The sequence below is a fragment of the Schistocerca cancellata genome, chromosome 3, assembly GCF_023864275.1.
Source record: "Schistocerca cancellata isolate TAMUIC-IGC-003103 chromosome 3, iqSchCanc2.1, whole genome shotgun sequence".
NCBI lineage: Eukaryota > Metazoa > Arthropoda > Insecta > Orthoptera > Acrididae > Schistocerca > Schistocerca cancellata.
The window spans coordinates 294,922,428-294,948,693 of record NC_064628.1 but is presented as its reverse complement, the minus strand read 5'-3'; the positions used below and the strand labels follow the sequence as shown (position 1 = coordinate 294,948,693).

General features: G+C 41.4%; 1 protein-coding gene across 1 annotated transcript in view; it reads right to left on the bottom strand.

Moving 5' to 3' along the window:
* The window catches only part of LOC126174994 (NADPH--cytochrome P450 reductase), a 210,567-nt gene that overhangs the window by 20,606 nt on the left and 163,695 nt on the right, over positions 1-26,266 (bottom strand). The window contains exons 5-9 of the mRNA XM_049921477.1: positions 7,285-7,409; positions 5,549-5,737; positions 4,182-4,309; positions 1,017-1,124; positions 524-657 (exon numbers count right to left, since the gene is read on the bottom strand). Coding sequence (XP_049777434.1) covers positions 524-657; positions 1,017-1,124; positions 4,182-4,309; positions 5,549-5,737; positions 7,285-7,409 — 684 coding nt within the window. The remainder of the gene's footprint in view (positions 1-523; positions 658-1,016; positions 1,125-4,181; positions 4,310-5,548; positions 5,738-7,284; positions 7,410-26,266) is intronic.

Here is a 26,266-nt window from a genome sequence, read left to right as displayed (position 1 = left end):
CTGAAGGCATAAACAATCAAAATCTATTTGTCAGTTCATGTAAAAATCAGAATTGTTAAGAAAGTATTAATGAAGATGCATTGAAATTTGTGTACCTTGTAATAGCATCATAAAACAATTAATACATGAAGATTCTGTTGAAATAACAACACTGATCTGACTATGACTATAACTGTCCCACAGGGGTATCAGTTACCACTATGTTAAATTTGAACAGGGCTAAAATTATTTTTAGATCATGCAGAATTTTTGAAATTTGTCATCATGGCTAATTTGCACAGCCAGAAGTAAGAAAAGAAAATTAAGATTTCTGATATCTGCAAGTAGAATCAACATCCCAACCGAACTTTAAGTACCCCAGTAACCAGAGATTCAAATCTTTGAAAATGCCATACTAAGCTTTCCAATTAACTATGAGAATCACCTTCCAAAGATGTCATATGTAGAAAACACAGCAAGTAATAAGAAAATTCTAATCATAATTTCAAATTAATGTGTTACAGATATTTTAAAATAAAATTACCTCTGGATCCTTAGTATACTCTATGAGTTCCTTCAAAATGTGAGTGCGTGGATTAGAAGTGATGTCCAAGTAATGCCTCAGAGCTGTACGATATGAACAAGGACAAGGGAATGGGTGCTTCTTAGTCGATTCCTCTGTAACAGACATAAGGTACATTGTTACTATTAAATCAAGTTAGCAATAAGGAAAGACAAAAATTTGGAAAAGTTCCTTTAAGGCAATTTAAGAAGCCAGTTAAGTTTTAATAAGCTATTTTTATCATAAAGAAAGTAAGATGTCTGTAACAAGAGAGACCCTCAACTACACTGAGTAAAGATAATAAAGGGTTTCTATTCACTGGTGGGACCAGGAACAAGGATATAAAATTTTCTGACATGTAATTCATTATATTAGGCAAGCCATCAAGGTCCAAGTAAATATTGAAAAATATAATGAGAATAATAAATCTGAAACAAACAAGAAAAATTCTTTAACAATATGTAAGTTTACGTACCATCAGTATTTGTCAATGTGATCACAGTGTCCAAGTCAATATTCAACAGTTCACCTATCCTGTTCACAAGTGCTTCATCATTCATGGGATACACAGCCACATGGTCACCTGCAACAAGCACAACAAATGTCGCATAATGTTACAAAAAACATCTACTAGACACTTTAAAGAATTATTGTATATCAATTTTGAAACTGATTTTAATAACAAAGGATTGTATTACTTTTAGATAAATGAATGGGAAAATGGAGAGATGGGAGAACATAGCCAGGTTTAAAAAGAAGATCAACTAACCGATACCTTCCACATAAATTCTTTTTAAAGAAACCGAAGGATTAAGAAACATCCTGTTACCCCATTCCCACTACCTAAAATGCATTGGTGACTTGATGAATGACATTTTTCCACTTTAAGGGAGATCAGGATTTAGCTCTGCATCGACATTAAGGTCCTCAGAGACCATTTTCTCATTTAGTGGTAAATTTATCAATTAATCCTACCTTTCAAGACACTTTTGCAGTTTGTCCTGCATCTGCTTTCTTTGCTTACTGTATTATACATATCAATAGAAAATCATCATCCATAAATGCAGGTAATAAATTTGCACAGTACAGGATAAAAATGTGCAGTTTCATAATGAACCATACATAGCATGCATTTAAATGTCATCTTTAAAGGATGGAGAGACCCCAAGACTGTGTTATAATAATGTGCAACTAAGAAGTCAGCTGCGTGATGCATTCCATGTAGAATAGGCGGAGAATACCTTGCTCTGTCATGTTTACATAATGTCATACATAATTAACATTATAGTGGCTAAGTATCCTCACAATACCTAAACTAACATGAAAACCATTGCTAATAGTAGTATGTGCATCTTGCAATGCATGCTATATACAGACGTGATAGAATTTGCTATTGCCTGGAGTGTCATGCGGTACACTGCTCCTTTCTACATTGCAACATCCCACCATCTGCCTTCTCACATGCATACCATTACAGCATCATGCTGTCATCGGAAGTATAAGATAAATGTTTCTTGAAATTTGTGCATCAATACACCAGACTGCACTAGGAAAAAGTTTGAAACCTTAATAGGTATTCTGTTCATTACTAGGTATGTCCAATTGCAAGACTTCAGTTGATAATCCCATCCCAGTAAACTGCAACAATATTTTTATTAGCATCAAGTACTCTGAGTAATCTATTTGTCTGTAACAACAATTTAAAAATAAGTATAATATGAGTAATATTAAATTAAGTGCAATGAGCTTTTTTGTGTTTCCCAAATATCTTTATATCATTCAAGTGAACTGTATGAACATCACGAGTTGAGATGGTGGGCAGTAATAATCAATTAGGGGAAAGCTGGTAAGGTGGCAGACATATATAAAAGAAATCAAACTTGAAGATAACACCATGGAAAGGGAAGATGAGATTGGAGATTGATCACACTTTAAGAATCTGACAGAGCACTGAATTCTAAACAAGCCTAAACAACACCTCTAGAGTACACTACATTCACTCAGAATTACTGATATTCACAGAATAACATACCATGACAAAACTATTTCACCTGCTATCCAATATATATGGGACAGGTGAAATATCTTCAGATTTCAATAATAATAATAATAATAATAATAATAATAATAATAATAATAATTCTGGCCCGAGTGGTTGGAGTTGGCGGTCATGTGTGAATGTGGTGTGCTTGCTTATGTGAATGAATGGTGTGCGTTTCTCTTTTTTCGATGAATGCTGTGGCCAAAAGGTTATGCATAAGTGTCGTAATTATGCCTGTCTGTTACTTAGTGTGTCATCTTTGTGGTACATAAGTAGCAATCTATCTTCTTTTAGACTGCAATAATTCCTATTCCAAAGGAGACAGGTGTGAATATTATTATACCATCAGTTTAATAAGTCATCATTGCAAACTACTGTCAAATAATTTACAGAAGAATGGTAGAAGCTGACTTTGGTGAAGGTCAGTCCGGCTTCAGCAGAGATGCAGCTACATACAAGGCAATACTGACTCTACGACGTAGAAGAAAGGCAAACCTACATTTACAGCATTTGTAGAGTTAGAGAAAACTTTTGACACTGTTGACTGGAATACACTCTCTGAATTTCTGAAGGTAGCAGTGATAAAATACAAGGAGTGAAAGGTTATCTCCAACTTTTACAGCAACCAGACTGCAGTTATAAGAGTCAAAGGACATGAACTGGGAGCAATACTTGAAAAGAGAGTGAGACAGGGTTGTAGACTATCCCTGATGTTATTTAAACTGTAACCTGAGCAAGGAGAAACACAGGAAGGAAATTAATGTTCAGGGAGAAGAAATAAAACTCTCTGTGGTTTGGTGATAACATAGAGCAATTCCAGTAGTGCAAAGGATTTGGAAGAGTGGTTGAATGGGATGGATAGTGTCTTGAAATGAAATTATAAGATGAACGACAAAAGCTATACATGAGTATTGGTATGTAGTTGAAATAAATAAGGTAATGCTGAAGTAATTTAATTAAGGAATGAGACACAAAGTAGAACATGAGTTTTACTATTCAGGCAGCAAAATAACTGATGTCAGCCAATGAAGAGACGATATAAAATGCAAACAGGAAGCAGCAAGGAAAGTGTTTAAAAGAAGCTGACATTTAAAATAAATTTAAGTGTTTGGAGATCTTTCTGAAGCTATATGCCTGCAATGTAAGCTTATACATAAATGAAATGTGAACAATGGACAGTATATAGAAGAAGAAAATAGAAGTTTTTGAAAGCTTTTACTACAGAGGTACTGCTGAAGAATAGATGGCAGGATCACATAACAAGATATGCAGTTCTAAGTAGATAAATTTATAATAAAATATTCCAATTAAAGTAAATATAAATAAGAATACTGATTACGATTTTTTTTTTGTGTAACTTCAGCTGTCACATCTTCCTGCCCTGCTACAACCCAACTGTTTTTTCCTGGTATAAAGGTATTTATGAGGTTTTCCTTTCAGCTGAAGTGATTTGTTCCCCCCTCTTCCCACCCTTCCCATCCAGGTCCTGGTTACACCTTTGGCAAAATAAAAGAAGTATTCATAAAGTAATGCACATTTATCATTCAGGGAGATTTATTCGATGTAGTTAATAAAAGAAATGCCGAATGTTCACTGTACCTGAATCGTATCTCATTTTGGATCCCTCAATATCAAATTCTATATGCATGCAGGATCGATCACCAGCCTTATGAAGTTCTCTGTTGACTTTAACTGGTGCAAGAAACGGGTTCTTTGCATCATATGGGCTGAAAAATAAAAGTATTCATTTATCTCTTCATCTAATCTTAATATTTAAGTGTTGTTACTATTTTCTTACTGTCATGTACCCATTAAACATTAAAATTATTGTTCTTAACATGAAGAATCAATAATAACACTATTATTATATACGAGGGTTGGAACTTAACTATTTATTCACAACTGATACACAAAATTTACATGTTTGCATCTGTTACTGTACTTCAAAGTAGTCACCAGCATTGTGTAGAACCCATTGCCAGCAATGTGGAAGGCATAATATACCATTAGCAGAACCTGTTCTGTTGATGGTGTGAATGGAGCAGTCTACTGCCTGTTGAATCTCTGGAACAGTTCTGAAGCGAATGCCACAAAGTGCTTCCTTCATCTTCGGAATCAAATCAAAGTCACAAGGACTTGAGTCCAAAGAATATGGTGGATGGTACAGTACTTCCCAGTTCCATCAACCAAACAGAGCGGCCACAGCTTGCGCTGTATGTGCCCGCGCACTGTCTTGCAAAATGATGGGTGGGTTGTGCAGAAAGTGTCGCCACTTCTTTCGCAAAGCTGGTCGCAGGTGATGCTCCAAAAATTAACAGTAATACTGTGCACTGACGGTCTGCCGAGGAGGAACGTAATGCATTGGGATAACATCACAGTCATACATGAGAATCACCATAACTTTAGACCACTCCATTTGCACCATCAATAGAACAGGCTCTGCTAACGGTATACTATGCCTTCCACATCGCTGGCAACTGGTTCTACACAATGTTGGTGACTACTTTGAAGGACAATAACAGGTGCAAACATTTAACACTCTTGTATCAGTTGTGAATAAATAGTTGCCACTATTTAAGTTCCAACCCTTGTACTTCATTTTTAACATATTGCCATAAAAGAAGTAAAGAAGACTGATGCACCATAAAGTAAGAAAGATCACGAAAGAAACTCATCTGTGTTCATGTTATTACATGAATATGATATGCAGCTTACAGTTTGCATCAAAAGAAAGCTGAATTGTTGTTCAGACACAGGGAAAGGACAAGTCACAAAATTGCTGAGCTGGAAAGAGTGTCTTGTTTGTACATGTTCCTATTATTACCGTACAACCAAGGAAGCAATAAAGATTTTTAAAATAAAAAATTAATGTTTATGTCCTCAGAGGTTGCTCAAAATATAATTTAGCTTATAAACTGAAAGTATTGGAACATTAAGAAACCTGAAAATGAAAATCTTTTACTCACGGTCTCTGGTTTGCAAGTGAATGCAGCCGTGCTACTTCTCCTGTGTAGATCTTGTCAGGTGAAATGGAGTCGTGCTCAGTGAGTCGATATTGCCGCACACTAACATCTTCACCAGTGGACTCTATACCAAAGAATTCACAAACAGCTGGCCAAAACTGATCCTTCCATGTGATAAAATCGTCTTCAATACTGTGAGAATGAGAATAAGATAAGATGAGTAAAACAATGTTGGAAATACTTTACTTACCATAAAAATTACATGTTAAGTTGCAGACAGGCACAATTAAAAGTCACAGATGCTTGATAAATACACACTCACTCACTCACTCACTCACTCACTGACCCCCCCCCCCCCCTTTCCCTCCCTCCATGCATTTATCTCCCATGATGTACAGTAGCCACGACACCACTCAGAGAATAAAAAGACATTCCCACTCAGTTGTTGTTGTTGTGGTCTTCAGTCCTGAGACTGGTTTGATGCAGCTCTCCATGCTACTCTATCCTGTGCAAGCTTCTTCATCTCCCAGTATCTACTGCAACCTACATCCTTCTGAATCTGCTTAGTGTATTCATCTCTTGGTCTCCCTCTACGATTTTTACCCTCCACACTGCCCTCCAATGCTAAATTTGTGATCCCTTGATGCCTCAAAACATGTCCTACCAACCGATCCCTTCTTCTAGTCAAGTTGTGCCACAAACTTCTCTTCTCCCCAATCCTATTCAATACCTCCTCATTAGTTACGTGATCTACCCACCTTATCTTCAGCATTCTTCTGTAGCACCACATTTCGAAAGCTTCTATTCTCTTCTTGTCCAAACTAGTTATCGTCCATGTTTCACTTCCATACATGGCTACACTCCATACAAATACTTTCAGAAACGACTTCCTGACACTTAAATCTATACTCGATGTTAACAAAGTCCTCTTCTTGAGAAACGCTTTCCTTGCCATTGCCAGTCTACATTTTATATCCTCTCTACTTCGACCATCATCGGTTATTTTACTCCCTAAATAGCAAAACTCCTTTACTACTTTAAGTGTCTCATTTCCTAATCTAATTCCCTCAGCATCACCCGACTTAATTTGACTACATTCCATTATCCTCGTTTTGCTTTTGTTGATGTTCATCTTATATCCTCCTTTCAAGACACTGTCCATTCCGTTCAACTGCTCTTCCAAGTCCTTTGCTGTCTCTGACAGAATTACAATGTCATCGGCGAACCTCAAAGTTTTTACTTCTTCTCCATGAATTTTAATACTTAGCCATATCAATCAGACACACCTGTTTAAAGGTTCAACAGTAAAAGTATTGAAGCTCCAGGACTCATTGTTGGATGGTGATCACATTCACTACAGTATGAATAAAGGTGGCACAACACCTAAGCAACGTTCCCTTGATCTGTTGTTCTCCATAATTACATTTCAGGCAAGTCACACCAAATGGTTGTATGCAAATTACAGCAGTGAAATTTCAGGTACTGCCACTTCAGCATAATCAGGTACTAACAATGTCCACAAAATGAGGCAGCAAAGAGATAACGTCCAGTTTAAGTCAACATTATTTGTGTAAATTATTAGCTAGTCATCCTGCACCACCTCTTAAGCAAATAATGTGGAGGTTCTGCCACAGGTCCACACTCTCATGGCCACTACGTGCTTTAACAATTGCCACCAAAAGTTTGGTGCTCTGATTTGTGAGACTAAGCCTGTATTTTAACAAAGTGATTGTACTCACTTGGCATCATCGTCGCCAAGGCCCATTTCGTAGACACGTGTTGCGCCTAGGTCTTCCAGCCTCTTGTCAATGTACTTGGCCACCTCATTGTAGTGCTCGTATGTCTTATTGCCCAGCCCAAACACCTGCAACAGAAAAGCGAGTGATATAAACAACAAAAGTGCAGAAATCTCTAGGCCAGCTCAAAAAATGGTCACAGGAAGTTCACTCATACTAAATTAGAGGAAGGAAAAGTATTCAAATTTCATTGATGACAACGAGAAATGTATTTTGCATGTGTGCACAAGTGTGCAAGTGGTAGTATTTGTGCGCCTGGGCACGTGTAGCCTTGCAATAAAAAAAAAAAAAAGTTTGGTTTACATGCGGGGAAGCAATTAGTGGGGAAACTCATCAAGAAAGAAATCAGAAATGTGAAAAGAGTATGGCTCACAGGCACAAATAATTGCTTCCTTCGATTCTGACCATTAGCAATAAGCACAAAAGCAATAGTTCAACACCCTCCCCTAAGTAACAGAGCTTTTGTTTGATAAGATATGGACAATGATGTGTCAGAAAACTATGAGAGATCAGATTTCACAAGCTTTTGAGTACTAATTAATACAGAGTAACATAATATCATTCTATATACTGTAGGTATTGGACACATCTGTTGCTGTTCTCAACATGTGTATTCCATTAGGGTATGGCACCAGTTCCTTGGTCTTCTTGGCACAATATTTTGATGCATAAAACTTAGATGTCATCTAGTGTTCCCTACTGCACTAAATCACAGATAATTTGGCAATCTTTTTATATGTGCTGATTACTGATTACCACACACTGCCATTCCCTTTTGGCATTTCGAGATCCTGCAGTCACTGTTCCCAGGTGCTTCTGGACCATCCAAGGTTTTCTGCACCATGTCTAATCCCACAGGTGAAGGCTGGTGGCCAGATGAACTGTCAAGAGCTTACGCTACTATTGGAATTATGTGAGCTCACTTCTGCTCTTTCAACGATTTTATGGCATAATCCCAGCATTTGCTGAGTTCATACCCACTGTCTCACTCCTATGGATTTCTGCCAATTTGACAAACTGCAACTGGTTACACTAACCCAGAGTGCTGGCATCTGTGCCAGAGGTTTCGTTACATTTAAATATGATATGATGAAGCTCTATACCATGTTTACTGACATCTGAACTGCACGGTTGCTCCAGATGAGGGATGTGTTCATACACCATACATTGTACCTTCCTCATCCTAGTTGTTAGGTTGATGAATGATATGCTGAACTGTAATGGAATACTGTAAATTGCAACATTTCACAAGTTGAAGTGATTTTTAATATTTAAGGACATTGCTTGTTTTGTTCAATATCAAATCAACTTCCATGTCAGTTATCATTCACACAGAGGTAAGTTTGAACCTGATATTACTGAGGAGGTACTTCCTACAAGGTGCTTTCACTGCCAAAAGTGAGATGTGGAAAGCAATGGCCACCAATGCCAGCGAAAAGTAGAATGAAAAACTGTCATCAGGTCTCATAAACCAGCCCCCCGCCCCTCCCCAGTGGAGTATAGACACAACTAGAAGACCTCAAAGAGTAGCCTTATTTGGTGTCAGCTAACACCAGAAATGTTCTGTCATCAGCCCACAGAAAGAAAACAGAAAACAACCAGAATAATGGAGAAACAAGTATTACCAGCAACATCTGAAGGAACAGTCATGAGATTTAGTCCTCATCAAAACTCTAAGGTTCAGTACATGGCATTGGTTTTTCTCAGCAGTCGGTACCATTGAACAACCACCGGGTAGCACCTTATGACGGTGGTGAATTACGTTTGCAAAATATTGTGCCAAGAAACACTCAAGGAAATGGCTGCATACCAGGAAGACATCATCATTCGTAAGTGTCATGTCATGTGTCACACTTTGCAATTTAATCGGCAGGATTTTATAGCTCTCAAGGTCATCAATGACATCCTCCTGCTTTACCAGTCTTCTTCTGCAAGAATAATTCAACCATCAAGAATCAACAAAATAATTCCGTCATTTGACAGCGATTGTCTTCAGCTGCAGCTACAGTTCCTCAACAGAATATTCACACCGAGGAAGTTTCCTTGAAGTCTTGATTCAATTTCCCTCCTTTAGGAAAAGGGCCCCCACCCCTTCATCTGGTTCCATCAAATTGCCATTTTGTGAACAGTAGCGAGGGACAGTGCAACAGAAACAAAAGATTCGTGGGAAATCTGATGCACTCTCACAGAGCCGGTTCGAATAAATTTTCCACATAGCAATTTATCTTTTAGCACTAACCCCCCCCCCCCCCCTCTTTCTCGCTCGAGCGTCTCAGCTTGGCGCCCGAAGCGTCTGCTTGTTTCGATAGGACCTTAAACTGATTCGAACCCTGAACTCGCAACAAACAGAATCTTGTCCAGAATGTTTCTGGTAAAGAGGGAGTTGAAAATGTCATGGTACAAGTGTCAATCAAAGTTTTATCACGTTGAAAAACAAAAAAAATTACATTGTGTGTGGGTTTGCAGGAACATGCGTAAGGTCGTGATAAGCATAGAAATCCAAGCGCCACTGTTCCGCAGCATGGCGCTAGAGCCCAAACGAAACGGAGCACCCCATTTTGTTGAAGTGGAATATCGCGCCGTAATTCGCATCCTGAGTTTGAAGGTGAAAAACGCTGCAGAAATTCACGCCGAAATGCTGGAAGTGTATGGCAACAACGCGCCATCGTATGACACAGTGGTTAAAGTGCGTGATAAAGCCATGTAGCCAGAGTTACCAGAAGCTGCAGGTCCCGGGCTTGGGTGTAAAAAAAAACATGTCAAGATAGATATGAGTGGTATTCTACCTGCCGTCCAACGGAAATACAGCGGTGTCCAAATTTAATTAAAATGAGTACTAACAATTTTAGCTCATTTCAAAATCTGAGCGTTAGTCACATCATACATTGTGTGTCATAAGTCGACACACGACGATACTTAGAAGATGGTTCCATTGATTTCCAGTAAGAAAGTAACTAACGGACGCCGTAGTTATTTCTGTAAGTCGTTCATTACTACTAGGATATACCTGCTTTTCTTACATTACTTTTAATATGAGTCGTCTAGAGTGTTGGTTGCTTTCTTGCTGGACCTTTGTTGTACAACGTGTTGTTTAGCGGTTCCTGCGTTTCTTATGTTTTGTTGTTTCTTTCCAGATGATTGTGGAATAATAGAATATATACTACCGTTCACCAACAGTAGAAGGTATTAAGACTGTGCCGACGAAAACACGAGAAGCACTTAAGAATAAGGTGAACTTATTTGTTTTGTTTATATACGTTACAGAGTAAAAACACACAAGTAATTTCTACAGCTAACAGTGTTTGATCTGATAATAAAATGTTATCGTTGTAATTAATTTACTTCAGAATACGATAATAATGACTATCGCTTGGAATGAAACCCTAGAACGCTTCTAAGCAACTAGCGCTGCCTTTCGCTGCAGTAGTCTGATCAAGACCTCAACACGAGTTACAGCCTTTACGAACACAGATACGCCCAAGCAATGTGCTTCACATCTGAGACATTTAAGCGAAAGGCAAAGTGCTGACCATCTGTGAGATGGAATACCTCTTCAATTTAACCTTGATAGCAGAAGAGATATTGAAAAGCACTCAAATTATTGTCAGTGCTTACCCAGTCGATTTGGAAGAAAACTTAGCTGACAAACTGGGGCAGTTCGTTGAGATGCTCAAAACGGATGTGAGTGCTGCTGACAGTATGAAGCACGAGCCTCTGAAACTGCAATTTTGCAAACTTTTGATAGAAAATTCATTAGAATCTTGTTTCCCAAACGTACAAATAATCTTGCGCATTTACTTGTCTTTGATTATTGTTAAGGACAATGGAGAACGTTCTGTTTCAACAAAGCGCATTAAAAATGAGTTAACAGTCACCGTCGGACAAGAATGTCTGGACGATCTCACCTTAATGAACATGTAATGGGTTTTGCTTAGAGACATTGATTTGACTTGCGTAATCTCTAACTTTGCCCAAATCAAATCAGGAAAAGTCTTTTTTGTAAACTACTGTTTCATTTTATATCCTAAACTTTGAGTGTAAAGCAAATCAGTGGTTTCTTCGTAGCCTTTGCTACGGGCTTCCTGCTGGCTTAATTCGGCACTGAGTGGTCAAGCAAGTCCGAAGAACGACGCGGCAGTCCATCTCTCCGTGAAGAAACGGGAATCGCAAGGGAAGTGGATATCCTGGTGCTCGAAGACCGGCGTATCGTTATCCAGAAGAAGGGGGGAAAAGTGAAAAATCATTACGTTTTGAAATCTCTTACATTTTGAATATGAAAAAGGTCACAGTGTTCTGCACTGCTCACAGGAAATGCAACTGCCAGGTCAGTCCAAATGACATCTTTGGCCGCGTGATTATCATGGACAAGTAAAGAGCCTATCACGAGACGAAGGAGCACAGTAAGCGGCGATAATCCGTGGATTCGCCACTGACGAAAATGAAACAAGGCCCAAGCTCCGTCGAGAACGGAGATGCTGAGGGTTTTTTTTTTTTTTTTGTTTTTTGCGAGAAGTCAAGACAAAGCGTCAACAGAACCAGTGTTTTTGCTTCACGACACTGCCACAGTTCATTCTGCACAGAACACACATACTGCTTTCTTTGGGTTTTCAAATCCCCCCCCCCCTCCGCCCCCATCCCGGTATTATTCTGATATGGCACCTAGTGGCTTTTTCTTTCTTCATGTGAAGAAATCATTGCGTGGCAGGCATGTCCATAATGACAACGATATGCTTGTTGGGTGGAATGTTCCGTGAAAGGTCAAAATGCAGACTTCTATAACCAAGATCCCCGCCAGGTCATCCGTCGTCGGAAAATTGTGCCACACTGAATGATGGATATATAGAAATGCTCTAACACCATCACCAAGCTTCATGATCGCAGCTTAATTTTTTTTCAAAGCGATTGTTAAAACTTTATGAGTGCCCCTCGTAGAATCTGTAAACCCATCACTTTCGACTGACAGGGGTGTGCTGATACTGAAAAGAGTACGGGCGAGTCGTCAGAAGCTGTAGTCTAAGAAAAGGTAGAGAGAGATAAGCAGGTCGGGTCAGCTGCGGTCTCCGCGATGGTCAGATGTCTCCTCGGTGCGTTGCCCGAGCTGCCACCGGCTCGCGAGGTCAACGGCTGATGCTTCCTCAGATAGCACACCGGAGCGGCAGTGTGAAACTGTCTGTTTCAAAACTTCTGACGCTTATACTTTAAACGCCGCACTATTGCCTACAGTAATGTTAATGCGTGTCACGTTCATCAGTGCGCAGGTTATCTATGCCAAACGCTTAAGCGGGAAAACACCGGTAATCCCGAGGGTACACACTGCGGAGGTGAGGGGCGCCCATTATACGTTACTAACCTGAAGAAACCGTGGCGACCTTAACAACATGCACAATTTGTCATGTCTTTGCAACACTGCTTCCAAAATCGTGACGGCGACTTTTGACACTGAACGTTTTCGAAGGCTTCGCTTTTGGTTCGCACGCATGTAAGAATATGTGGAGAAGTACAATACATTCTAGCATTAGCGTTAGGATTTTAATTTGCTTCGTTTTACTAGAGCCTTTCAATAAATAAGACTTGTATAATAATATTATTCCTAATACTATTGTTAATACAGTCGTTAATGTACGTAGGAAACATCCTTTTAGGTGCTGATGTTTCTTCTGCAAGTGGGAGAAAGAAACAAGGAAAATTATATGAAAAATCTTTAAAACAGCATAGCAAGAGAGATGCTAGGGCACGCTGCAAGAAAAGGAAGAGCATCTAAAGGTTGTACAAGGAGTGAAAACTGAAAGCACCAGAATGTGATTATGTGATTGGAGAACTGATTTTTTCCTGAAAGTAGATTGGTTTTATTCAGGATTCTAAAACACCATATTACTCCCCCTTCCTTTGGCTACAAAGCACTACTTTTTAACACATCCGATCCGTTCAAGGCGACAGCCTTAAGCCATCCTACTGGGACAGCCTGTATGCCTGCACGTCGATCTCTGAGCCAACGGCTTGCTGCATCAATAACCTCCTCGTTATCCACGTAATGCTTCCCGGGGAGTGTATCCTTCCATGGGCCGAACAGATGGGAGTCGGAAGGCGCGATATCCGGGCTGCGCGGTGGACAAGGAACAACATTCCAATACAGGTTTTTGAGCTCGTCTCTATTGCGCAAACTTCTTTGAGGCCTTGCGTTGCCATGGAAAAGGATTAGTTCATTTGCGTTTATGTGGCGACGAACACGCTGAAGTACACTACTGGCCATTAAAATTGCTACACCACGAAGATGACGTGCTACAGACGCGAAATTTAACCGACAGGAAGAAGATGCTGTGATATGCAGATGATTAGCTTTTCGGATCATTCACACAAGGTTGGCGCCGGTGGCGACACCTACAAAGTGCTGACATGAGGAAAGTTTCCAACCGATCTCTCATACACAAACAGCAGTTGACCGGCGTTTCCTGGTGAAACGTTGTTGTGATGCCTCGTGTAAGGAGGAGAAATGCGTACCATCAAGTTTCCGACTTTGATAAAGGTCGGATTGTAACCTGTCGCGATTGCGGTTTATCGCGTTGCTCGAGATCCAATGACTGTCAGCAGAATATGGAATCGTTGGGTTAAGGAGGGTAATACGGAACGCCGTGCTGGATCCCAACGGCCTCGTCTAGCAGTCGGGATGACAGGCATCTTATCCGCATGGCTGTAACGGATCGTGCAGCCACGTCTCGATCCCTGAGTCAACAGATGGGGACATTTGCAAGACAACAACCATCTGCACCAACAGTTCGACGACGTTTGAAGCAGCATCAGCTCGGAGACCATGGCTGCGGTTACCCTTGACACTGCATCACAGACAGGAGCGCCTGCGATGGTGTCCTCAACGACGAACCTGGGTGCACGAATGGCAAAATGTCTCATTTTTTCGGATGAATCCAGGTTCTGTTTACAGCATCATGATGGTCGCATCCGTGTTTGGCGACATCGCGGTGAACGCACATTGGAAGTGTGTATTCGTCATCGCCATACTGGCGTATCACCCGGCGTGATGGTATGAGGTGCCCTTGGTTACAGGTCTCTGTCACCTCTTTTTCTAGCCGAGCGGTCTAAGGCGCTGCAGTCATGGACTGTGCGGCTGGTCCCGGCGGAGGTTCGAGTCCTCCCTCGGGCATGGGTGTGTATGTTTGTCCTTAGGATCATTTAGGTTAAGTAGTGTGTTAGCTTAGGGACTGATGACCTTAGCAGTTAAGTCCCATAAGATTTCACACACATTTGATTTTTTGAACCTCTAGTTCGCATTGACGGCACTTTGAACAGTGGACGTTACATTTCAGATGTGTTACGACCCGTGGCTCTACCCCTCATTCGATCCCTGCGAAACCCTACATTTCAGCAGGATAATGCACGACCGCATGTTGCAGGTCCTGTACGGGCCTTTCTGGATACAGAAAATGTTCGACTGCTGCCCTGGCCAGCACATTCTCCAGATCTCTCACCAACTGAAAACGTCTGGTCAATGGTGGCCGAGCAACTGGCTCGTCACAATACGCCAGTCACTGCTCTTGATGAACTGTGATATCGTGTTGAAGCTGCATGGGCAGCTGTAACTGTACACGCCATTCAAGCTCTGTTTGACTCAATGTCCAGGCGTATCAAGGCCGTTATTACGGCCAGAGGTGGTTGTTCTGGGTACTGATTTCTCAGGATCTATGCACCCAAATTGCGTGAAAATGTAATCACATGTCAGTTCTAGTATAATATATGTGTCCAATGAATACCCGTTTATCATCTGCATTTCCTCTTGGTGCAGGAATTTTAATGACCAGTCGTGTAATATGTTGTCAGATTCTTCCCGGAAAGTGCTCTCTCGAAATTTTAATAGCAAACCTCTTCATGATGAACGACGTCTGTTGTAACGTCTGCCACTGGAATGTATTGAGCGTCTCGATGAAGTTCTCGCGCCGACTAAACAAGCGCGCCGCTCTTCGTTGAGTCTTCTCTGTTTCTTGTATCAGTCTTACCTGTTAAGGATCCCATATTAATGAAAAAGTACTCAAGAACTGGTCGAACAAGCACCTTATACGCCACTTCCTTGGTGGATGAGTTACATTTCCTTAAGATTGCTCCTCTCTCGGTCTGGTATCTACTTTCCCTACTATTTTTTTGTGTAGTCATTCCAGAATGTTTCAAAAAGTGCCTCATAATCTCAGTAACAAAGAAAGTCCAAATGTGAAGGATATGACACCCTGTTTTAGCACATGCCGAAAATATGTTTAAGTAAATATACATAGTGTTCAAAACAGTGTCAGATATTCCTACAGGGGGCAGTACTGGTCAAAAATGGAAGGAAAATTCCTCAAATTCCTCCGGAAATAAATATCTGCGGAGATATGGGCCATAAAATTGTGACGAGTAATATGTTGTGTTCCGGAGTCACAAGAGGTGGCATACTAAATTACCACAATTCGCACATTGTGGCAGGCGCAAATCCTCGAGAAATAGCGTAAATGAAGCATTACGATCGCTTCGTTTCAGTGTATGGGCAGGAATTGTCAGTGATGGACTAAGTCCATACACTTTACCAAACGGATTAACAGATGCTGAGTATCACCGATTTCTGCGCGATGAATTACTTGACTTCCCTATGCATCAGACCTGAATCCGTAGGTTTTCTGGCTATGGAGACCTTTAAAGGCTTGGTGTATGCCCAGCCCATCGACAATGTGCAGGCGTTCCAAGAGCATGTGAGCAATGCATGTGAGGCAAACTGAATGGAGCCATGTGTATTTCAAAGAGAGCGTCATATGTTTTTGGCGAGTAGTGTTTAGTATTCAGGACTCATAAGATGGTATACTAAATTGCCGCAATACGCACGTATAGGCAGACGCAAATTCTCGAGTAATCATGGAAGTGAGGCACCGAGGCTGAAGGATATGTCAGGATGCAGCACTACCTGTGATGTATACTACTACGTAACAGACAGATAGGAGTGAGACAATAGATTGGCCCACATATCAACCAATATTTATCTCCGGGCATATCATTATACAAACTTTTCTTCTAGTTTTGATCAATTTGCCTTCTATAGGAATAAGTGGCACTTTATTTTTACGTAAAAAAAAGTACTCTTTATAATCGAATAGGCAATAAAACTGAACCAAATCCAGTTGAACAGCAGTTTGGATTTAGACGGAAAAGAGGCAAAAGTGAAGCTATCTTAATGTTACGAAAGGTTGCTGACAAAATACTGTACTTCCGAAAACCACAATTTATTGCATTCGTTGCGCTGTAGAAAGCCTTCGGTAACGTGAACTCGTGAACAAGATGTGCTAATAAAAATTATGTCTGATAATTCCAAGGCAGACAAATAGTGTAAGCAATGCATAAAAACAGAAGAAGCATCATACACACAAATGTTGAAGTACAAGAGGGTGACATACACAAAGAAGTATGTCAGCGATTTAACTTATCAGTTTTGTTCGGCCTGTGTACTGAGAAGTGCTCTAAGGAATTTAAAAGGGATATGGAAGGAATAAGTTTGATCGAGCCACAATCAAAATGGTAATATTTGCTGACGATATACCCGTCACTGAGGAGAACAAAAAGAAATTATAAATAAGTTAGCAAAACGATGTGCTAGTAAGAACTACATACGAACATTTAAAAAAGTCTAAATATGGTATGCCGCAGCAACATAGCGCAGCAGACGGAGTTAATGATACCACTCTGACAAATAAGTACCTTCAACTACTTAGTCAAACAATCTCAGTTGGCAAAAGTTCTGCGGACATAAAGTAAAGAATTGGAAACGTAATAAGTGAGTTGTGTGGAGTGTGCCGTTGTATGACCCGGAAACCCTGATTATTGATGCATGCGACAAGAGATGTCTGGAGGCACTTGAAAAGGGTGAAACACAGCTCTTAGGCAGTAAACTTACAAGTGAAGAAATTCTTAGGATAATCGGTGGAGAAAAGATCTCTACTATCAATGGCAAGAAAAAGATGAGTTCAGTTAACTGGGCACCTTGTAACGCCAGAAATGCACATCCTCCTATTTCCATCTATTGTACTATAATTTTTTCTCCTTGCTTTGTTACCTCAAGATATGACATTTCTGTCTCTTTATACATTGTAATTGTTTTACTGTTTATATATATATTTATGCATTTATGTTTGTTTGTTTTGTGAATATTATTTGTATTTTTACGCTGGGTCTTGCCTAGGGAAAACTGCTATCGAACGATTACATCGATAGGTCGTGCGAAGAATCAAAGTGTGTAGGATCTTTGGTAGTGTAAAGTCTGTCGCGTGGAGCGCGGGCAGAGGGAGAGTCTGGCTGGAGTAGCGAGTGGAGCAGGTGTGTTGTGTGGAGCTCCCGCGAGTTGCCGCGCTTTCGGGGTTTGGCAGCATGTAATTGCGCTCGACTTGCGATGATAGTTTCTGACATGGTGTCGCGGACGGGAAGCATTAGCTGGCGCACATCAAGAGCCCGTTTCGTCTGGTGACCATGTCGAGAAGGCGCGCCAACATCCAGCTTCTGCAACAGCGACGGCCGACAATGAGTGACTGTCGCCACCTCCTCGATCGACGGCTTTAAACCTTCAATCAACCAACAAGGAAGACTGGAAGCACCTAAAGTTTTAGAACTGTATGGCAGACCTCAGCTTTCCAAACTTTTAAAATTGTTGCATCACAAAATTACAGCAATTTAGCATGAACCTTTGTTGCTCATTGTCCCAATTGCATTACCAAGCAGGGTCCCTTCCTTTTCCGGAATGAACCCGAGTGTCGTTGAAATTCAAACGCCAGCATCATTATATTTCACTGCTTTAATTTCAAAGTTCAGTTAAGGTATCCATAGCTGGCTACAATACACTAGCACAAATTAAGAGTGCGAGTTTTGTTACCGTATTTTAGCTTACCTGTGACTGCAGCTCAGCTTGGTACGTACTAAATTTTACTATTGTTAATTCAAGTTCAAAGTTAAATCTCTTATTTCTAAATTGCGTAGATTCAAGTAGCTTTTGAAATGATTGTTGAGGTAGTCCAAGACTAACCGTATTTTACTGAATTTCGATGTGCTTCAGAAAGAAAACTCACTATTAACTTCAGTCACTAAATTAACTTTCGATTTTTCGGTTTTATTAATTCTTTTGCTAAATTAAGAAGAAATTTATTACTTCTGACAAACTTTCAGTTTTCACACTACACGTGTCAACCTTCAGTTGCCACGCTTCTAGTGCAAATTATATGTGTAATAACCTTTCTTTTTCAGTTACTATAGTACTTGTCCTTAGGACTGGCGACCGTAATTTCCCCCAAATCTCAAATATCTAATTACCGCTAGTTAATTGTTAACGTAACGGCCGCACATTTACTTTCTTTATTAACTTTACTGCTATTTCAAAATTAATTTCCACCAGTTTCATTAGCATTTTTCCTTTCATTTAGATGTAACCCTTTCCTCCCTCTTTACCGACAGATTAACTTCGGTGACGATTGCTTTTCCCAAATTTCCATTAGGTACACGCGGTTTAATTTTTCACTGTCATTAAGGTCGATAAGTGAGGGGGAGGTTACAACCTCTACCGACACAATGCAAGAAATGATTCAATGCAAGAGGGGGAAAAAGAAGATCTAGATTGCAGTATTCGACAAAGATCAGATACGATGATTAGTAAGTCCGTACGAGGTAATAAAGAGACAAAAAATGAACATGATGGAACGAAAAAGAACAACTGCTGTCTGGCAACCAGTCTTCGGATTGAGAATTAAGAGGAGCCGAGCGACGTGCAGGTTTCGTAACTATAGACAGAAGGCGCTGTTTCTGATGTCAAAGGCGTGAAGCCGCATGGATAACGACTCGTGCTCCGCTGCCCTATGGCTGCTGTGCGATTAACATCCAAAAAGATGCTCATCGACTTGTAAACGACAGTGTTATGCGCCAGGCCAAGAGCATGCAAGGGAGACCTGAATAGGCTATGAGCTTTCAGGGTACGGTTCGGTATTTAACGACTGCACGCGTTACCTGATGAGGGTACAGCTCTTGTTACTCATCAAGGGACACAAAAGTTCGAAAGATGTTTTTAAAAATTATTCTTAACAAAACATTGGCCTAATGGGTCTGTAACTGAGGACAAACTGTGGCTCTTTTTATCGGTGTCAAGCATTTTCGTTTGTGCGACACAGCAAGCGCACAGAACTTATTAAACTGGGTAGTGAACTTTTTTGTTTCTAGGGCCCGCAGTGAACAAAATATTTTGTAGTGACATAATTAGGATAATGACACACCGTTTAGACTGCTCTTTTGATGAGTTTTGTTTCGTAAATCACAATGAGATCATTTCGGCACATTGCCATCGGCAGGTGTCCTTTAAATACATTAATAGGTGATAGAATATCAAGACTAACCTGTAACTATGATCGTAAAGGCATTATATATCCGATTGACGTTTTTACCTTACGGGCAATATCGATGCCTCTACACGCCGTCTTTCTTGAAATTTGTATTTAGATCTTACTTGGACGTACGACGTAGACGTACTGTTCTATCTGATTTTCAGATATAGATTACTAAGTTTTTGTGCGTTACTTTCCTTCTTGCACCTTGGTTGATACGGCATCAGCGATATCACATGTTTACATAGTTACCGCTGTCCGCCCCAGTAGCTGAGTGGTCAGCGTGACGGATTGCCGTCCTCCGGGCCCGGGTTCGATTCCCGGCTGGGTCGGAGATTTTCTCCGCTCAGGGACTGGGTGTTGTGTTCATCATCATTTCATCCCCATCCGGCGTGCGGGTCGCCCAATGTGGCGCCGAATGTAATAAGACCTGCGCCAAGGCGGCCGGACCTGCCCCGCGAGGGGCCTCCCGGCCAATGACGCCAAACGCTCATTTCCATAGTTACCGCTCCAAGTAGGTGATGTTACGTTTTGATTATTTTCTTAAGTTTGTTTCGGATTACGTTTGATACCTGAAACTTCGTCTGGTCTGTGTTGAGATTATTATGTTATATTTTTACTTAATGAAACAAGGCCCCGGGAATAGACAACATTCCATTACAAATACTGACAGCCTTAGGAGAAATGGTTCAAATGGCTCTGAGCACTATGGGACTTAATATCTGTGGTCATCAGTCACCTAGAACTTAGAACTACTTAAACCTAACTAACCTAAGGACATCACACACATCCATGCCCGAGGCAGGATTCGAACCTGCGACCGCAGCGGTCACGCGGTTCCAGACTGTAGCGCCTAGAACCGCTCGGCCACACCGGCCGGCCCCTCTGGAGAGCCAGGCCTCACAAAACTCTACCATCTAGTGAGCAAGATGTATGAGACAGGCGAAATACCCTCAGACTTCAAGAAGAATACAATAATTCCAATCCCAAGGAAAACAGGTGTTGACAGATGTGAAAATTACTCAACTACCAGTTTAATAAGCCACGGCTACAAAATACACTACTGGCCATTAAAATTGCTACACCAAGAAGAAATGCAGATGATAAATGGGTATTCGTTGGACAAATATATTATACCAGAACTGACATGTGATTACATTTTCACGCAATCTGGGTGCATAGATCCTGTGAAATCAGTACCCAGAACAACCACCACTGGCCGTAATAACGGCCTTGATTCGCCTGGGCATTGAGTCAAACAGAACTTGGATGGCGTGTACAGGTACAGCTGCCCATGCAGCTTCAACACGATACCAAAGTTCATCAAGAGTAGTCACTGGCGTATTGTGGCGAGGCAGTTGCTCGGTCACCATTGACCAGACGATTTCAGTTGGTGAGAAATCTGGAGAATGTGCTGGCCAGGGCAGCAGTCGAACATTTTCTGTATCCAGAAAGGCCCGTACAGGACCTGCAACATGCGGTCGTTCATTATCCTGCTGAAATGTACGGTTTCGTAGGGATCGAATGAAGGGTAGAGCCACGGGTCGTAACACATCTGAAATGTAACGTCCACTGTTCAAAGTGCCGTCAGTGCGAACAAGCGGTGACCGAGACGTGTAACCAATGGCACCCCATACCATCACGCCGGGTGACACGCCAGTATGGCGATGACGGATACACGCTTCCAACGTGCGTTCACCGCGATGTCGCCAAACACGGATGCGACAATCATGATGCTGTAAACAGAACCTGAATGCATCCGAAAAAATGACGTTTTGCCATTCGTGCACCCAGGTTCGTCATTGAGTACACCATCGCAGGCGCTCGTGTCTGTGATGCAGCGTCAAGGGTAATCGCAGCCATGATCCCAGAGCTGATAGTCCATGCTGCTGCAAACGTCGTCGAACTGTTCGTGCAGGCTGTTGTTTTCTTCCAAATGTCCCCATCTGTTGACTCAGGGATCGAGACGTGGCTGGACGATCCGTTACAGCCGTGCGGATAAGATGCCTGTCATCTCGACTGCTAGTGATACGAGGCCGTTGGGATCCAGCACAGCGTTCCGTATTACCCTCCTGAACCCACCGATTCCATATTCTGCTAACAGTCATTGGATCTCGACCAATGCGAGCAGCAATGTCGCGATACGATAAACCGCAATCGCGACAGGCCACAATCAAACTTTATCAAAGTCGGAAACGTGATGGTACGCATTTCTCCTCCTTACACGAGGCATCACAACAACGTTTCACCAGACAACGCCGGTCAACTGCTGTTTGTGTAGGAGAAATCGGTTGGAAACTTTCCTCATGTCAGCACTTTGTAGGTGTCGCCACCGGCGCCAACCTTATGTGAATGCTCTGAAACACTAATAAATGCATATCACAGCATCTCCTTTCTGTCGGTTAAATTTCGCGTCTGTAGCACGTCATCTTCGTGGTGTAGCAATTTTAATGGCCAGTAGTGTAGTAACACAAATTCTTTACAGACGAATGGAAAAACTGGTAGAAGCCGACCTCAGGGAACATCAGTTTGATTCCGTAGAAATGTTGGAACACGTGAGGCAATACTGACCCTACAACTTATCTTAAAAGCTGCATTAAGGAAAGGCAAACCTACGTTTCTAGCATTTGTAGACGTAGAGAAAGCTTTTGACAATGTTGACTGGAATATTCTCTTTCAAATTCTGAAGGTGGCAGGGGTAAAATACAGGGAGCGAAAGACTATTTACAGTTTGTACAGAAACCAGATGACAGAGCCGAGGGGCATGAAAGGGAAGCAGTGGTTGGGAAGGGAGTGAGAGAGTTGTAGCCTATGCCCTATGTTATTCAATCTGTATATTGAGCAAGCAGTGAAGGAAACAAAAGAAAAATTTGGAGTAGGAATTAAAATCCATGGAGAAGGAATAAAAACCTTGAGGTTCGCCGATGACACTGTAATTCTGTTAGAGACAACAAAGGACCTGGAAGAGCAGCTGAACGGAATGGACAGTGTCTTGAAAGGAGGATATAAGATGAACATCAACAAAAGCAAAACGAGGATAATGGAGTGTAGTCGACTTAAATCGGGTGATGCTGCGGGAATTAGATTAGGAGATGAGACACTTAAAGTAGTAAAGGAGTTTTGCTATTTGGGGAGCAGAATAACTGATGATGGTCGAAGTAGTGAGGATATAAAATGTAGACTGGCAATGGCAAGGAAAGCGTTTCTGAAGAAGAGAAATTTGTAAACATCCAGTATTGATTTAAGTGTCAGGAAGTCGTTTCTGAAAGTATTTGTATGGAGTGTAGCATGTATGGAAGTGAAACATGGACGATAAATAGTTTGGACAAGAAGAGAATAGAAGCTTTCGAAATGTGGTGTTACAGAAGAATGCTGAAGATTAGATGGGTAGATCACATAACTAATGAGGAGGTATTGAATAGAATTCGAGAGGAGAGAGATTTGTGGCACAACTTGATTAGAAGAAGGAATCGGTTGGTAGGGCGTATTCTGAGACAACAAGGGATCACCAATTTAGTATTGGTGGAGGGTAAAAATCGTAGGAAGAGACCAAGAGATGAATACACTAAACAGATTCAGTAGGATGTAGGTTGCAGTAGGTACTGGGAGATGAAGCTTGCACAGGATAGAGTAGCATGGAGAGCTGCTTCAAACCAGTCTCTGGACTGAAGACGACGACAACAACAACAAAATTATTATTTGCTTTCTTTTCATCGTTGTCATATACTGATACATAGCACTACCGTCTAATGCGACACTACACACACACACACACACACACACACACACACACACACACACACACACACACACACACTTAGATTGAAAGCTACCAACAGTCGTGAAGAAAAAACGTATTTTCAACCAATATGTGCTTCTCCCGGCTGACAGCACAAACAATTTAATTTTTCTCACAGTGATATATTGGATTTTCATGAATCCTTGCAATATAGCCTGCTCGACTGTTGGCGGATATTGTTAAGGTTGGTTAATGGATTCTTCCATCGCTGCTCGGTGGGATAGTTTCATACTTATTCGCAGCACGACACAAATTTACGGAATGTTTACAGTACTGATTTATTTCGCTACTTGGTTTTCAGGTTACAATGCAGTCGTTAAGCGATGTCTAGCTGTCTATGGCCTTTTAAAACAAAAGCCAGTTCGCGAAGTAAATCTGTACTGTTTAATTTCCACAGTTTGTGTTTTTTATTGATAAAAAATAATGGTCGGAAGTTTGTACACACCCAAAGGTATGCAAAGCGCCCACTCGTTCAGAGCAATAAAGCAATATTACTTATCCAAAAACCGTACAAGGTGTCCCTTCCAAACCTTCCACAGTTCAGACGCCCTTGAAGAAAACAATAGATATGAGAATGAAACTGCACCATATGCCAGAGCATCTCAAGGGATTTATATTTCCATGCCAAACGTGCAACTCCTGTCGCCAGAATGCAGCACGATCACGTAAAATGAAAATGGCGATTCACAGTAGCGCCCGCAAGCAGTAGTACGGTTTGCAGGAACTAAATAGCCGATTATTGTGCAAAGAAACCGTCGCAGGTGATGTAGATGTGAGTTACCGGATCTGAAAACGACTAAGGAATTGTACTTTCTGGCAATTTGAACTGTTCTGAAATGTTACAGTGTTTCAGAAGACACAGTGGAGGACATCAGACAAGCTTTTCTCAGAAGCCCACCAAAGTCAATTCTGCAGGCATGTAGCCATCTTAACGTACCTCAAGTAACATCGCACTGTGTAGTATGTTAACACCAGCGTATGCTCACTAACTGCAAATTCTGGAGCATCTGATGCCGAACGACAAACCACGCCTACAACAGTTTGCTACGGATATACTGCGGCGTACTGACATGAGTGCCAGGTTTCTGCAAAGATGTTTATTCTCAGATGAGGCAACCTTTGGTGTTTCAGGAAAGGATAATGGGCATAATGTACGGATTTAGGGGGTCGCAACATCCGCACGCAGTTATTGACCATGTTCGTAATTGCTCTAGACTGGACATCTTGTGCGGGATACTGCACGACATGATTGCTGAACCGTTCTTTGAAGAAAACACAGTGAATGGGTCATTGTATTTGGGCATGTTGGAGCAGTTTGTATACCCTCAGATACAAGATTTGGCAACGCAACATCTCCTTTCAACAAAATGGGGCTCCGCCACATTGGTGAACGGCTCTTCGCAAGTTCCTGAATACAAAATTTCCCAATCGCCGGATCGCACGCGAAGGACTATTTGTCTGGCCACCACATTTCCCCCAACATAAGCCGCTGGATTTCTACTTGTGAGGGATTCGTGAAGTAACGTATGTATGCGACCAAAGTGGATGCTATTCCTATGTTAAGATGTAGTATTACTGATGCGATTGCAACAGTGACAGAGGACATGTTACGAATAACATGGCAAGAAATTGAATAGACTATATTCTTCGTGCTACAAATGGTTCACGTGCAGTGGTGTACTGATGATTATTTAATAAATTATTTGGAAAGCTCTAGCATATGGTGCCATTTCATTATCATACCTACCGTTTTTTTCCGGGCCTTTGAAATACGGAAGGGTTGAAAGGGTCCTCTGTTATTTGTTGGCTACATTCGAATCTCTGTCTTCCCCTACAGTTTCTTTTACCTCTACAATTCCCTCTAGTAACGTGAAAGCTATTTCTTGACGTCTTTACTGATGTCCTAATAGACTGCCCCTCCTCCCAGTCCGTGTTTACTACACATTCTTTTTCTCGCCGTTTCTGAGGAGAATCTCGTCATTTCTTATAAGCCCACATCTGAACCGATACCATTTTCTTCTGTTCTGCTTTTCCCCACAGTGCGCGATTCAGTTCTGTACAAAGCTGTACTCTCCAGGCCGTTCTCTCACAGAAATTTATTCCTACGTATGCTGCTAGTTGATTTCTTTGAGGGAGGGTCGACCTATTTGTCTCAGCTAGTTTGCTTCTCATATATGTGTTTACTCGTGTGTAAAGCCCAAAAACAAACAGAATAAAACAAGGGCTAAGTGAGGGTAGGGAAAAATGTGTCCAGTTATTAATCTATCAAGAGACATCCTGCTATACCATTTGACTTAAGTTCATGAAATCAGACTGCGCAGGGTGTAGTGAGTTATGTGCAATCGCTGGTGGGAAACAACTTTCCACTCCGGTAGCGAGAACTGTCAGTTGAGAATAGTGTGAACAATTGCGGCGCTGTCACATGGCGCTTTGTCATCCATAAAAATTTCATCGTTGTTTGCGAACACGAAGTCCATGAATTGTTGCAAATGATCTCCAAGTAGCCGAACACAACCATTTCCAGGCAATGATCGCATCAGTTGGATAAGAGGATCCATTCCATTCCATGTAAACACGGCCCACATCATTATGGAGCCAGTACCAGCTTGCACAGTGCCTTGTTGACAACTTGGGTCCATTACTTCGTGGAGTCTGCACCACACTAACCCATCATCAGCTCTTGCCAATCGAAATAGGGACTCATCTGACCTGGTCACGGTTTTCCAGTCGTCTAGAGTCCAAC